The 16,193-nt window shown below is 31.6% G+C and overlaps 1 protein-coding gene across 2 annotated transcripts; it reads left to right on the plus strand.

Moving 5' to 3' along the window:
- Positions 1-1,275: 1,275 nt before the first annotated feature.
- Positions 1,276-15,958, plus strand: LOC111044736. Of its 2 annotated transcripts, XM_022329956.2 has the most exons (6): positions 1,276-1,614; positions 4,061-4,141; positions 6,570-7,802; positions 8,992-9,186; positions 10,610-10,722; positions 11,467-15,958. In XM_022329956.2, exons 2-6 carry the CDS (start codon positions 4,072-4,074, stop codon positions 11,575-11,577), a joined length of 1,722 nt encoding a protein of 573 aa, XP_022185648.2. In that variant the 5' UTR covers positions 1,276-1,614; positions 4,061-4,071; the 3' UTR covers positions 11,578-15,958. The 2 variants fall into 2 exon arrangements, with proteins under 2 accessions (XP_022185648.2, XP_022185652.2); XM_022329960.2 differs by lacking the exons at positions 1,276-1,614; positions 4,061-4,141 and adding an exon at positions 4,787-4,929.
- Positions 15,959-16,193: the final 235 nt, after the last annotated feature.

Genomic DNA, 16,193 nt, shown 5'->3' on the forward strand with positions numbered 1-16,193 from the left:
TTGAAAACCGATTTCGAGCTGGAAAAGTCTCATTTTCGGCCCTAGGTGCGAATTATACTATTATTCAGTGTGTCATACAGAGCTATATCAATCTGTAAATCATTCCTGTGTTGAGTAGTGTTTGAGGCCATAATGAAGGAACAGCCTGTGTTCCACTTTGAGAGAAATCACATGTTCTCTGATGCACAGCTTGGCTTTAGAAGTGGAAGGTTTGCAGCTGTCTCAGAAGTGAAGTGACCGATTAGCCCTATAACATTGAAGCCTTTGAGGAGGTATATTGTGCATCTCGTCGTTGCTGATCTGAGCAAGGCTTTTAATTGTGTACCTCATGGAATCCTTCTTGTGAAGCTTGTCCAGCAGTTATGGACTTGGTGGTGAGGTGCTTGTGACCCACAACTTCTACTTAACTGGAAAGAAGCGTGTGCTGATGCTCCAGAAGGAAGCACTCGAGTGATCACCTCAGCAGGGTATCTTGAGCACTGTTATGTTTGTTGAACTGGGTATCCTTACGGTCTTCAATCAGTACCAATATAGTCTGCTGCATGTCGAGGACAGTCAGCATTAATAAGGGCTAACCTTTATGAACACATTAAGAAAAGGCATATAGGTACCGCGCTGCTGCAGAAATATTTATTTATTAGAACCAACAAGAGAAAGGACTACCCTTTCGTTATCCTTGCACTGCGCATGTTCAATGATTGGCGTTAGTATAAAGAACCTGCAGGTACCGTATTGGTTTTAGAAAATGTGTGGATGTAAGAAAACCCATTCTACTGAGTAAATGATTTGATGGGCACAAGGACAGTATCTCACGGTAACCTATATCGTTTGGTTTCTTAGACACCATTCGCCATCTATCCAGTTTACTGGTCAAGTGGTCATGAATGTAGATGAAATTAAAGGCCGACTCATCTTTTATTAGTTTTATTTATCACATTACTCGCACCTGCCTGAAGCTCATGTGGGCATACACTAAGCAAAAAAATAAATGAAAACAGGTCAGTATAGTTGAAAGATTCGAGAAAAAATAGAATTTCATTAGTCCTGAGGTGTGTTATTTAATAGTTGGCACTGATTCCTGGATCACCCTGTTATTGTTGTTTCATGGATTCTCGTATCTCGTAGTGTGCTGAAATTTGAATTAATTCATAGTCAACAGTAAGTTATTTTATTCCTCACCTGTGGCGCTAGTGTTGAAAGCCACACCCTTTCCCAAAAGCATTTGAATCATGACATTTTTTGCCGTACTATCATTTCGAAATGATTCATCGTAACTACAGAAGGCCGTGAAGTGAACGCCATGAAAACTAAACACAGAAGACAGAACTCAGTTTATTATAATAATAAAAAAGTTGATCGATTGAATTTGACTACATTAATTAATGACAATACTGTACTGTACTTTGATTTTTGAAATCTTAAATTTTAAAAAAGAATCATAAAGTATTTGATTCCTCAGTGAGCTATTAGCCTATAAAATGGTAGTGTTATCTTGCGAAATTTAGAAAGATCAGTATTATATTGTTTTAAATACTACATTTTATTCTGGTGATGTGCAAAAGTAATGTTACGTTTTCTAGCTAATGAGTGAATTCATCATAATGATAAGTGAACGTAAGTATTGCATTTATTCATAACATATTTAAGGTTACATACGGAACAATAGTTCTATCAGAACATTCTGTATAAAAACATTCTCTTATCACTGTAAATTTAGGCTTTCAAGTCTCATTTTTTTGTCCACTTTTGATTGAGAAAATTGAGTCGATATCTCCAATAATTGCTGAGATACAGAGTTTGCTTGTACAAGAATATTTAGCCAAAAAGGACATAAAACTTACTAGATAATTAAAAAGGTGGAAGGCTACAACCTTTTTTGCCAGTTGGCTTTTAATTTCTAGTTGTAATGATGAGACATTATATTCGGCTTCTATTTTTGTGACATTTCCAATTTAAAACAAATGTTTTGTGACCAGTCAGAGTTATGGTTTTCACAATCTAAAAATTTAAGTAAAATTATCCTAGTGTTGAAATTTATGATTCATCCACCTCCTCAATAAAGTTTAGCTGATATTTGTATTAATAAAAAGTATATGACACAAGTAAGTTTTAGGAAATTATCATGGATTTTGTTAATAGTTATTTTTGTAAGGCAAATGAACCTTCTCTTTTTATTCAATGAAAATTACAAAGTCCATCTTCTATATCTTTGTTTTTTTTTTAATTCTATAATATTATATAACATTAACTTATGAATCCAATTTGTAGAACCCAGAGAAAATGCATCCAATATATTTCAAATGCAGGGAAGTGAGCTTAATTCTATTTCACTATAAGGCTCCAACTATACGAGCGTCTCAGACGCGCTGAATTTTTTAGCTTATCAGCAGGATGTATTGATTCTTATGGGGTGATCTATACAAGCAAAATAAACGCTCTCCTTAAGAGACCATGCATTCTATTAAAGTAGCGTGCGTAATAAATTTAGATTGTCAGACGCTTGTGTAGTTTGGGCCTAAGGGAGTGTGCACATAGAGAGCGTCCTGAGTTCCACGTTCTTAGAAACTGAATAGCTTACATTCCTACATACAGTCTGAAGTTGATTTTTGAATTGAGAGAAACTGAATTTACAGATGTAACTGCCTAGCTATATGTCTGATAGTATCTTGTTTTCCACCAATTTATCTTAATTGAAAACTCCAACTAATTTGACCGCCGCTATTTTGTTCATAGAAAGAAGGTAGACCGCATTATCTACTTGGAACGCCTGACCGCTCTCTGTATGCACACACTCTTCTCTTTTTCTTTCTGTGAATGGAGCGCAAGAGACCACAGCCACATCCTTATCTACTTGGGTTCTTCATCTTTTTTATCTGCATTTTTGTGAATCTTATTGATTGGACTAGTTATTTCAAAATTTTATAACTCACCTTCTTATACTCATATTTGGTGGATCAATGGTGTCATGTCGTAATTAAAAAATATAACAATAACTTATTTGATCAAGATACACTAATTTATCAAAATGGCAGTGATTAATAATTTAACTCACACTTATTCAACTTTTTAAGGCCTTTTTTCTATGTTAATAACAATTTAGCCAGACATCATTTTAGACAGGTCGTCATTCAAATATTCCTGGACACCATAATAAGCCCTCAAGGATATGATCACATTTGATGCACCCATATGCTAGTGCAAGCGAGACCATGCATGATCACGCGTGCAGATGAGAAACTCGCACTGAACGCTTGCATTTGCTAGTGGCGTTCAGTCACAGACTACAGACTAGTCACAACGATCTCATCTCCACGCGTGGTCATGCATGGTCTCGCGTGCACTTGATATAAGTGCATCCAATGCTATCATGCCCTAATGATAATCGTAGTTTTTGAAAGCTCAAACGTTAAACAATTTTTTAAACGGGTATTAAGGCTGTGGTAGTTTGTTTCTAAGTTAAACAAACGGGTGCATGTCACTCACTAACGGTGTGCACTTAATAAATGTCTGCAGTTTAAAATAAGTTACCGTATATTGAAAAACATTTTTGAATAAATTGATATAAATGTTTTATCACAAGAGAATATCAAATGAAAACAATAACAAATGTCAGAAAATAACTAATAAACAAGCAGCTAATGAACAAACAGCTAATGAACAAGCCGTGGTCACGTACACAAGGTATACAACCTCTTTCAAGTGCCACCTTTAGTGGCTGACGCACTTCCGAAATCCAAACAAACTCACTAGAAACTGGAGATGATTCTTATTAAATTAGCCAAATAAAACGAACAAAGGAAATAATGTCAGAATAATAGATTAGTATTGTATACTTGGTCAATATTTGCAGAAGCAGAAGTAGGCTACTTAGTTCTATTTATATATAGCTTTGATTGGATATTTAAAATAATTATTATAGAGGAATAATATTCAAGCAAATGGTTAACCGCAGTTTCTAATGAATCTTCCATCTTCAATAGATTAGTAATAAGAGTAACTTAGTGTACACTTTTTTGCCTCCATTGTCAAATATTTCAAATTTATTTTTGTTCATTTGCAGGCTGGAAATGAATGAAGCAAGATGTGGACATTATGATGTTGTTCTGGCTTCCTTGGGCTAAGTTGTGTGCTGTCCCAGAAGGTTTGCAAATTATTTATTGTTTCTTATTTTATTCTTAGACTTGATTTGTTTCTTAAACTTGATTGTTGATGATTTGATTATGTATAATTAAATTTTATTAATAAACTTCATTATAGGCCAGACAGACTTTTGACGCTTCTCTTCCAAGTCCCAATATTTCATTTATCAATTCGTGTAACTTATTTTAAAATCAACGATTTGGCGAATCATATTGTGACGCATTATTTGTTACATATTCCAAATGAAAAATGTTCGATTCAATTAAATATACCTGTATGGAATTTCAGGTCTAATAATTTATAATTTATTCTGAAAATGGTTGGTTGATTACTGAAGTATTCAATTATTTATAGTTCAAATTACTGTTATTTATTTCGTTTCTTATTTATAACTTAATTTATTTACCTCAGTCCTCATTTGGATTCGGATTTTTCAATTTACCGTAATTCTTTTATTATCAGGCAGTTTAAATTTTAAAAAAGTAATTTCAAGACGTGCTACATGAATGTGTTACTGTACCATTTATGTTATGAGTACATTCTTATGTCACGGAATCTATTCATGTAAGGGGAGTGCCAGTGCATTAGATAAATCCTTATTGGATTCTCAGGTCACATGCAGGGCTTCTCGTTCTTCTCCCTTAAAGTTTGCACAGTCGACCTTCAAACAGTTTGTCGCTTCAAATCAGTGTTATTGCAAGTTTTCCACTAAGTTTCAAGTTTTAACAGAAAACTCAAGTTTTATTCTTAACTAGAGTTTATTGAAAATGCTTCATGTTTATTCAGGAAGTGAGTGATTCGTTAAACTGTTATTTTATCATCAATCTCGGTGTAAACTTCGATTTTTAAAAGTCATGTACTTTTTTAAACTTATTCAGTAGATGTGTATAAGCTTGTAATATAAGATAAATTTATAAATTGATTCATTCCTAATATGATTAATGAATGCAGAGCAATAAGTTGAAGCTGTGCAGCTGAATTGAAATTCTATAGTGAGGTCTACGTTATGATAACAGTATTTGATTAACATAGATGTTGCTATCCTTGTCAATAATTTTAAAAAGCAAATAGCTTTTAGGATAGAGCACAATCCTTTTCCAGATCCGCAACGTTGCTAGATCGTTTTTCAACTCTGTAGAAATATAAATACTTACTCTTGTATTGATACTCATATATTATTCTTATCTGATATTTATTAATTTTTAATGGTCATTATGTTTTTATCTTCATGTTCAATGAATGATTCCTTTCCCAAGCTCAAGCTTGCTCTTTTGGAAAAGTAGCTCCTGATATTTGATTTTGTAGATTAGTTTAATTATTTCAGTGTATATTGTAGAGTTTATTAATTCATTTTGTAATTTATGAGGTAAAAATAAATAAAATACAAATAAGCAAGCAATCAGTTAACAAAATATTTTATCTCAACGTTATAAAAATTCTTTGTAATTTCTTGACGAAAAAATAGAATTGATTATTTCTAACAAGAATGAACTGCATACTACATCAGAAATACCGGTATCAGCTATTTTCTAAAGAAGGCAGTGGCAAGGCAGAGAATCGGCAACACTGTTCTTTTATCTTTCTTCACTACTATTTTAACGTGGACCTCACTATATGCACTATAACATCTATTGAATGGCATTCTTATTTGGTTCTTGTACGATTAGAACTATCCTAATAATATTAAGTTATGCTTTCCAATTGTTTGTTATTTTATTATTAGATTTTAAATTGTCAAATATTTGAATAGAACCTTCAACTTCTTATCCCAAGAGTAATTTCAATTGGTCTTAATTTAAAGGACATGACTATATCATTTGTAATTCGATTATCAAGTTCTTCAAATATATTTTTACTAAGAAGCAGTTGTGAATTGCACACATGCTTTTACCTACAGTACTTGGTTTAACCTGTCAACCAACCATATTCTCCAACCAAATCGCCTACTATTCTTGGTTTCATTGAAATTCTCATGAATTTTCCAGTAAATGAGGGTGGGATCTGTACATAAGTACAATATTTTATTAAATTAATTAGAAGATGAAAGAGGTAAATTAGTGTAAGCTCTAGAATGTCTTGGAAATTCGTTGTCGAATCAACTATTTGGAGCTTAGTTTTGGGCTTTGAGCCTGTTGTTCCTTTCCCAATCATTCATAGTTGAAAATGATATTGTATCTATCAATGTATAAATAGAGGTTCAACTGTAAGTCGAAATCAAGGAAACGAAGTTAGCAGTAGTGATTCAAGGAAGTTATCTTGCGGTCGAATTATTTGAATACATATCTTCGAAAAACTTCTTTCATGACTTCCGTTGATTAATATTGTATTCTTTTATGGATTTGAAACTACCTAATCATAACTGTTTAGTAGTGTAAATTATTTTTTTCCAAATTGTTATAATTTACTAATAGAAATATTTTCTTTTGCAGTTCTATGGGTAGTGTTGCTTATAACATCTGCTTCAACTCTGGAGACGGCAACCCTTCAGTCAAAAGATGCACGGAACAGGCCTGCTAACGCGGGAGATATCGATAGGAAAGAAATCACATCTGATTTCGCTGCCGTCACTGATGAATTCAAACTTCCGTTGCAGTATCATCACCACCATCATGTGAATGAAAGAGTCGCAGACTTAGCACCATATCATGATGACGAAAATATCACTTCCGACTCGACTAAGTCGGCTCAAACTGACCTCAAGTCACAAACTGGTACAAATTTAGATAGCAGGGTCGATAGATTATCTAATACAAGTAATGATGAGCTCATAGATAGTGAACATCCAAACAATCCCGTTAGCAATGTTAGATCGCCCAAAAATAATGGGTCTACCCCCATTGGACCAATTTTGAATTTCGATAGCAATAGTAACATCATTAGAGAACCCGAGAACACTGAAATAGAAGAAAACCCGAATAGGAGATCGCAGGAATCGGCTAAAACTAAAGACTTGAAAAATAAGCAGAATGACACCAAGAAACTGTACAAAGAAAAATCACAGATTAATGAAGAACGTGGAGGTGAAATTTTCAAGAAATTGTTGGACAATGATGGTGGTAAATCGGAAATTGAAGGTTATAAGATAAGGTATGATGTCAAGTGCTCAACCTCCTCCGAAGAGACATCTGAAGGCAGCAATAGATGTGGAGAGCACAGCAATAACAGAACGGTTGATGTATACAAACTTGAAAGACAGCAATCTGGAGTTTCCGTTTTAAATACGGCTCCAAAAACACCCTTGGTTCAAAAATTGCAAGGTTCGGAGCACGAAGATGAACAAGCAAATAGATCAGATTCCATTGCAGTGGTAATTGGAACTCATCAGAACAGCAATCAACCCTCATTCAGCAAAGCAAAGAGCAAGAGCAGTCTCGAAGCAAAAACCTATTCGAAAGACGTCCCTAATCAGTCAACAACCAAAGGTTTGGATGATTCAAGGAAGAAGACGAAAGTGAAGAGCAAGTCAACGTTCCATGAAATACTCGAGAATGAAGATATTGAGTATGTTTCGTCGCATAATAGCAATGATTCGTTGTATCTGATGAACGACCAACCCAATGAACCTCCTGCCACGAGTTTCGATGAAGATGTCATCTCTTCATCCCCTTCCCCTTCAACAGTTGCATTAGATGACAGCTCTGAATTCTTACACCATGACAATGGTAAGTTTATATGCATTTACAGATACTAGTGACTCATTCAGCACAAAATAATAGCCTTAATTTCCTGTTTCTCCAAGCTTGGTCCAGACTTTTGAACTTGGTCAAATAGCGAACAGTTAGCAACGAGTTCACTGGAACATATTATTTCTATGACAATAATAACTGTCGATAACTTCAGTGCATGGGTGTGAAGCGTTCCCACTTTGATCATGTTCAAATGTCTTGACCGAACTTGTTGAAACGAATTAATTAAAATAAAAATATATTTTAATGAATTTCAATCTTGTTGTTAACTAGGTGATCAGCGTTTATTTCTTACTTTTCATCGTAGATGAATGAATTGTTTTTTTCTTCTTTTACCTGTATCCCGACTTATTCAGAGTTGATAATTTTTCCATTAATCCAAATTGACTTTCCATTTGGTTCACATAGATTTTCTGGTTTCTTCAACCATTAAATTGTATAATAGGGAAAAGGTTCCTTTTTCAGTAATTTTTTTCAATAACAGTATCAACTGTTACTATTTCAGCTTCAACTATTTGTGTACAATACGCTTTCCTGTATACTTATTCTATGGTAAAATCAAGTTTTAGGGCCGGTTTCCGAGCTTGGGATTCAGCTTAGTTCTAGACTTTGAACAGCTGGAGTCAGAAAATTGGCTTTCCGAAACGGGGCGTAGTTAAGTTCTAGACTTTAAAAAGCTGGAGTCAGAAAATTGGTTTTCCGAAACGGGGCGTTAGTCCACGTTTAAATTAAATTTCAAAAAAAAACTAGAAAATTGAACACAAAATAAAATAAAGAAAAAATAGTGTAACATTTCAGCTATTTTGAATTATTTAGGAATGTTACATTTCGTCAAGGAAAAACTTTTCCAATTATAGAAATGAGAAAATAAAGATTATTATTAAAAGTGCGACTACGCCCTGTTTCGGAAAGTCAATTTTCTGACTCCAGCTGTTTATAGTCTAGAACTTAGCTGAATCCCGAGCTCGGAAACCGGCCCTAAACATGATTTTTGAGAGAGGTTCGATAATGGTAACAACCGGAACTACTTCCTGTTTGATAAAAACTATTTAGTATGTAAATTAAATTCCAGCTCTACACCGTTGATTTCTATAATCTTATTTTGTTATTGGTACAATTGATTGATATTGATTCGTTAACCAGTATTCTATTATGTTGTTGACAGATAGTGTAGTAGCTGTGAATGCGAGTGTTATTGAGACAAACGAAAACTCGTCAGCTGTTACTTCAGCAAATGGAAGGACAATGAAAGCCATGAGCAATAACGATGTTCATGAAACTGAATCATACTTTCAGGGCTCCGACCTCTTAATAATCGTGGGAATCGTTTCTTCTGTTGTAATCCTCTCTAGTTTAATAGGTAAGTTGGATGTGAAATATTCGTAAATCAGTATGAAAGATCGAATCAATAATGCTAATGCTTGATAATACCGTATTATGAAGTTCTGAAACTTACTTTCATCAAAGGTCAATTTAGACTTGATGCATTAATACAACGGCGACTCTTCTAAATACGTTTTCAACGTATCTTACAATGTTTTCACTATTTTTTGCTGTCGCCTCATATTTTGTTGCTGTCGTTGAATAGTATATTATTATACTTACATTATCCTTGTGCTGTTAAATATTATCTTTATCAAATTTCAAGTCTCATTGCCGCTTTAGAATATCAAGTGATTTTGTAATGCGGCTGAAACATAGGAAAGTAGCTTGTGTTATGTGTTTGAATTGCCGACGTTGTAATTTGAAGGAAAAGTTGGCTACGGCAGTATGAAATGGAATTCAGCTTTTAGAACCCCTTCGAATAAAAAAAGGAATTATGAGATTCGACTAAGTTTCATTGAATAAGGAATGAATCATTATTAATTTGTATCCTCAAATTCAGTACTGGCATCGGTCATCGATATACTGGAATTCGGTACCTAGTCAAAACAAATGAAGTTTTATTCGTCAGCATAATATTTATCCGTTTTTAAGCTATTTTCAACGATACTACAGTCTAATTCGGTCTAATCAGAATTAGACTTTAGTGTCGTTGAGAATAGTTAAAAACGGTTTATTACATGCAGTTCGTCATGGAAAAAGAAATAGATGAGCATAATATTTATATTAATACTGTACATAGGAAAAATCATGTAATAAGTAATTGATCACAGTAGACTACTGTGAACACTATTTGTACTTATGTATTTTCAACTTCTTCCATATACGAGTAGTTTTTAATTATTATAGTACAACTGATGCCCACGCTCCTCAGACGTTTTTTTTTTGCTTATCACCTCTCTTCACTTGATTATGTTTATACCCTTCTTATTTTGTAACTTTATGCTTATTTTGTTAGTTTAGCTGATTTGATTGTTTTATAGAGAAAACACCTTTCTTACAAAAAAGGATTGTTGAATGTTGAATTACAAGGCTGCAAATATTTAAATTCTGTACAATGATAATTATGAAGATGAACATCACCTCTTTGAATTAATTTTGCAATCCATTAGAAAAAATCCTATCGGATTGTTGACAAATCGAACGGCACATTTGGTGCCGCAAAGTTTAAAGACACATACTTCACGGAAGAGGTGTATTCTCTAAACTTGAAATGGCTCACTAACCTGGGGTTAACACGTAAAGAAAGTATCACTGAACATAATTTTTAATTTTTTATAGTTACTAATTATCTATATATCACCAAAAAAATCATTTTATGAACATTCATATAAGTCTATATTTAAAACAATTTATATAGTTCTATAGATCTGTGTTTTAAAAATCAATTCTTATTTCAGGTGCTGCCTCGTTCATTTTATATCGTCATCGTTACTGGAACAAGCCTCAGACATTGAGTGACAAATGCAGCAATGCTGATTCCAGTGGCTATATTGATGATAGTACTCTCAGAGTAAGTTGATGAATTAATTTCAAACATTGGTATTGTTCATAAAACATTAGTTAATCAACTAAAACTTCTAATAAATCTAATCCGTTTTATGGTGTATTTTCTACCTGTTATCCTGACATAAATAGACTACATATTATTGAAATAGAGAAAACATCAAGGTACCCGTTTTATATTTTATTGCATTACATGTTTCAGCTGATTAGAGTAGCCTAATTATCAAATTTGTTTAATTACTTCGATACCATTTTCAATTCAATAAAAGCCCTATAGAACAAATGGAATAGCCTGCGTAGCCTTTTGTTTGTGAATGCTAATAGACATTTTTTTGTGTAGGATCAAATACTGTTGAAGTGCATCAATACACTTGCTGTCAAATCTGAAACTCCCGAATAAATTTTGTAGCTAGAGTTTTAGGTGTAATTTATTGTTTTTGACGGTATTCCATTGCTTTTTATTGTTAGAGAAAATTCGCAATAAAACTTGATGCTATATGAGTGATAGGTTTCCTCTGTGGGCTTTCTCTGGTCCAAGTAATTTAGAATATCCAACGTTTTAATGGATAATTGTCTTTTATAATTAAAAACAACTCTTGTAATATTAGATTTTATAGTCCAACATATTCGGTGAACAACAGCATCGTGAATTCTCAACTAAAATATAACACATGTGCATAACAAATAAGACTCTAATGATATGGATGTGTGGAGATGTGGTCTTTTCAAATTGATCAATTTCTAATTTCAGGAAAACTCAGAAGAAATGTACAGTTTGGACAATGATTCATTCCTCAACAGTTTGGAAGCTATGACAATCCAGAATTATTGGACAGACAATGTAAAGCACACAAAACTTTAGATAAGTACTTAAATGTAATTTGTAATCACTTTAATTATCTAGTAAGTAAATCAGTTATCAGTATATTGCGTAAGAACATGTGAAGATGTCTTCTAAAATCATTTTCTCAAAAGAGAATTTTAGAGTTTGACTCACGTTATACGCTTACAAAGTAGTGCACATAAAAGTAGATTTAAAAAATACATTCAATTTCCTTTTAAGTTGAATATAGTTACCAGACCCAATATGATAACCAGCCAAATGTAAAAAATGAAAAATGTACGTATACTCATTTTGAGCTGTTTATCTCAACTATTACTGCATATCAACACAGTGAAATGATATCGTTTAATCAAGAGATTGTTATCCTCATTCACTGTGGAAGAAATTGAACTCAGCTGTTTTTTTTTTTTGGATACCTATTGCATGGTACCGTAATGAAGTCTGTTTTTGTTGTTGTTTGAATAAAGGAAATCCAGTGATGCTGGGTGATATAATTATGAAAACTCATACAATCAATTTAATATCTACCACCTTGATGTGCACTTCTTGTAGCTTGTTCCTGAAACGCTTAAGGAATAGAATGTAAAAAATGTATGTTAGTCATATTTCATAATAGCTTTCTTAGATATAGTTTTCATGATTCCTAATAAACTATGACCAATAGAATTAATAACTGATTGCGCTGATTGTGAAATTCTGTATTGTTATTGTAATTTACTTATTCATTGTTTAAATTACATTAATTTTTCAAATAAATTCAAAAATTCTCCATTATTATTTAAGGCCAGTTGCCAAATCCTTTGTGAAAACATTTTAATTGTTGCTATTTTCTTAGTAAAAAAATATTAAATTGCTCCTTTGAAGCAATTCAGGCATATTGCTTGTAGGTATACCAATATTATTTATCATCTCAAGACACCTGTTTTACTGTTCGATAATTTCAATTGTAACCCATATTTACAGGCAAGTCTAAAATTGTATTAATTGAATTTAACTAGTGTTGATTCAACTTCGATAAAATTGTTGTAACTGGCCTTTCAATCTTTATTTTTTTCAATTATTGTTACCTCATTACAAAAAAAGTATTCTGTCGATTCTGACATTGCAATATATTTGTGACTATCATTTTTAGTGTTTAAGAGTTGTTGATTTTCATATACATTCTATGTTTCGACATTTTTGTTTGTTTTCCAAGTTTATAATGTTTCTGGAGATTTGATTGGTTTACTATTGGTGTGGTTGACTTTACTCACTATCATAATTTCCTAGGATAGACCTTATGAATGTTCCCCAATAACTTCCAAATCCCTTGAATATATCTTATACTCTCCACAGTATTAACTGATAAATTGTATACACGAAGTATTTCCGTAAACTTTCCATGTCATCCGCTGGAGATTTTGTACTTTTCTATTTATTTATAAACATTTAGATATTCAGGTCTTGGATGGTTGTTTTCTCCATTTATCATGTTAAAGTCCATATCAATACGATGGTTGTAGAAAAACAAGTGATTGATAACTATATATCAAAGTAGAAGTATATAGTTTTGATGAAAAATGTGTAGCTTTTTTGCACTTTCACCATCAAATTTATAAGAAGTGACGTATACACAATTTTTATCAGAGCTTTTATTTTTCAAGCGTCACTTCAAAATACGTAAAATATATCTAGAATAAGATAAATAGGTTTTTGCACTTGGTTTGATGTATTATTAGTATTAGCGTACAGTAGTATTTTAGTATTTGTTATTAGATGTTTCTAAATCATATATATTTTAACCTAGAGAATATGTTTGTACTTTTATGTAAACTGTTAATGCATATCCGTCCTCAATTTTTTGTTTTGAAAGCAATTTATATCTTCTTATGATCCGTTTTTTATTATTTGACTTTTAGTATTTTGTTAATATATTTTTATGTTATAGTTAGTCAATAATTATTGTTATTTTTTCACAAATGAACCTAAATAATATTTCCACGAATGCGCTGAATAAATATTGTATGTCACTTGCATATTCTTGTCGATTTATGTTTTTGGTTTATGTTTTGAGGTTGCTGTATCATCAACAATTATTGATTTATTACTCAGTTTTAATTGCAAAGTCGCATGCATGATATTATTGCATCACCTTAATAAAATGATAATTTTAATAATGTATTTGGAGAATAGATTTTACAATAATTCATAAAAATATAATATTACTCACTTTTCTTTATAGGGGTACCAAAATTATTGAAAAGTAAAAAGTTATCAAAGACCCTTTTTCATATTTTATTGAATCAAAACTAGTTTAAATTCATTACAGCCATTTTGAAGTGTAAATTACTTAATTTCGAGTGTAAATTACTAAACTTAAAAAGTGTTAATTACATTATAATTTCTAATTATGATGACAATTAATTTCAATTTACACTTGAAGATGGCTCTAATGAGTTTAAACTAGTTGTGATTTAATAAAATATAAAAAAGTAACTTGATAACTTTTATTCCTTTTCAAATATAATAATTTTCATTATTGGAGAAGAATAATCATTACCAATAGAGATTGAAAGTAGAATTACTGCATAAATTTATCAAGTAATTATTTGGCTTATCTTCTAAAATGAAAGTTATTTGTCAAGCCAGAGATTTTTTGATGTATTGAGAACGTTGTGTTCCTGTTATTCATGTTCTGTCTGTTGGTCTGAATTTGAAGTTTCCCATGATGATTACCCACATTTTGTGTTTTTAAACACATCATTATGAAAATACATAGTTTATTCCCGATCTCCAAAACCCAAAGCAATATTCATACTATCGTGAGAATACTTACAAATTATTACTTCTCGAATATATTGTTTTCATGCAATACTTATCAAATAATTGACAATACAATAAAATACTATAATGGTTGTGTAGATAGTTTATTTTGGAAAATATAAATACTATTTAGGAAGTAATCTAATATTTAGTACAAGTTCGGTGATAATTTTTCCGTGTAATTTTGATTAAATCAAAAAACGAACGAGATCACATATCTTTGAGTATCGCATGTATGCAATCACAGTTTGCATTTTTTCGATACTTCTGCATGCATTTTCGGTGGAATCATTTTTAAATTCCATGGATATTATAATCACTTTTATCTTAAAAATGAGATGTTTAGTCCAAACATGAACAATCAATTAGAGGCAATGTGTCGCTGTCATTGATAATATGTAACTAATACCATTAGTCTGTTATTGATAATTTCTCAGTATTTATTTCAAAGTATTTATGTACAAATATTCAATCTTGACTTAAGAAATGTTCACTTATTCATCTTTTTCTATTAAGGGATCATAGTTAATTAAAATATTTTTGGTTTTCTATCATACTAATTACGCTAGAAAATTCCTGTTAGCACGCATTTCAATATTTCCACACATGAGGTTTTTGAATTGAACTTATCAACACTAGCACATAGAAATTCTCTGAGCTAGAAATTCATTTCATAATATACTGGAACGCGTATAGGGTAATTTTGTAGAGACATTACTACTTAACAAAGTTGGGTTTGGGTATGGGTAAAATTTGAGTATGCGTTTATTAATCTGATAAATTTTAAATTTCGGCTATCTTGAATATAGAAGAAGTAAAGTTTATAAAATATTTTGTGTGAAGAATATTTTTGTTATTTGTTGACCTAAAAATTGCTTACCTTAGACTTAGAAAATGGTGATTATTTTAATTCATTAGTTATGGAAGTGTGAAATGTTTCAACCTCTTTGACTATCGATTGTATTTTCCTGTTTTCGATTAAAATTATTGAAACATTGCATTATTTTACATAGAAAATTTTGAATTCTCAAAAAAATTAGCCTATCTGTGTTTGCTGAAAGCTAAATTGTGAAATTAGAAAGAAGTAGATCTCATTTAATTTTCCCTTCTCATATGTGAAATAATAATGTTGCATAACAATCGAAATATGAAAAAAATATTATTCTATTGCAATAATTCATACTGTTTTCAAGAGGAAGAAACATTTAACACTGATAGATGTGACAAGAAGTGTTGTAGTAATAACATTGAGAGTAAGTTGTTAAAATGTGATATTAGCAATATCCCGATGAATTATAACAGTATTTTTAACAGAAAAATATTTTGATATTTTGTAATAGGTTTTTCTAAATTTATTGATACAATTTTGTAATATTATTATGATGTTATGGACAATTCTACTGCACTGTTTGTAGCGTTTTATATCTAGCGATGTTTATTATTTTGAATTTAGTTGTTCATGTAGTACCAACTTCACTATTCTGCCCTAATCATTGGCTATATTGTGAGTCAGTCCTAATGTAGTAAAAAACAAGCAATGATACCTTTTATTTGTCATGTTAGTGACCAAATAAATTATACAAATATCAGCACTCAATATTGTTTCTACTTATTTACTATCATTTTTATGTGACGACATCGACACTTGACATTTTGGTACCTATGTCAAACAAACCTTCTTCTTCCTCAACACATAATATAAAACTACAAATATTCACGTCGATTATAATTGCATAATGTTATATGCTAATTGTATTCCTGATGGGTTAATCTGTGACTTGGTTTAATTACAACTTCAAATGCCCATATTCCACAAAATAATAAGGAGTTGC

Source organism: Nilaparvata lugens, chromosome 1 (genome assembly GCF_014356525.2).
Source record: "Nilaparvata lugens isolate BPH chromosome 1, ASM1435652v1, whole genome shotgun sequence".
NCBI classification, from domain to species: Eukaryota; Metazoa; Arthropoda; class Insecta; order Hemiptera; family Delphacidae; genus Nilaparvata; species Nilaparvata lugens.

What these genes read in the sequence shown, in the direction of transcription:
- LOC111044736 (XM_022329956.2), top strand. Translation starts at nt 4,072, where the DNA reads ATGAAGCAAGATGTGGACATTATGATGTTGTTCTGGCTTCCTTGGGCT. An exon ending in GTTGTGTGCTGTCCCAGAAG is followed by an intron (nt 4,142 to 6,569) that starts GTTTGCAAATTA and finishes TTTCTTTTGCAG; the next exon opens with TTCTATGGGTAGTGTTGCTT. An exon ending in ATTCTTACACCATGACAATG is followed by an intron (nt 7,803 to 8,991) that starts GTAAGTTTATAT and finishes TGTTGTTGACAG; the next exon opens with ATAGTGTAGTAGCTGTGAAT.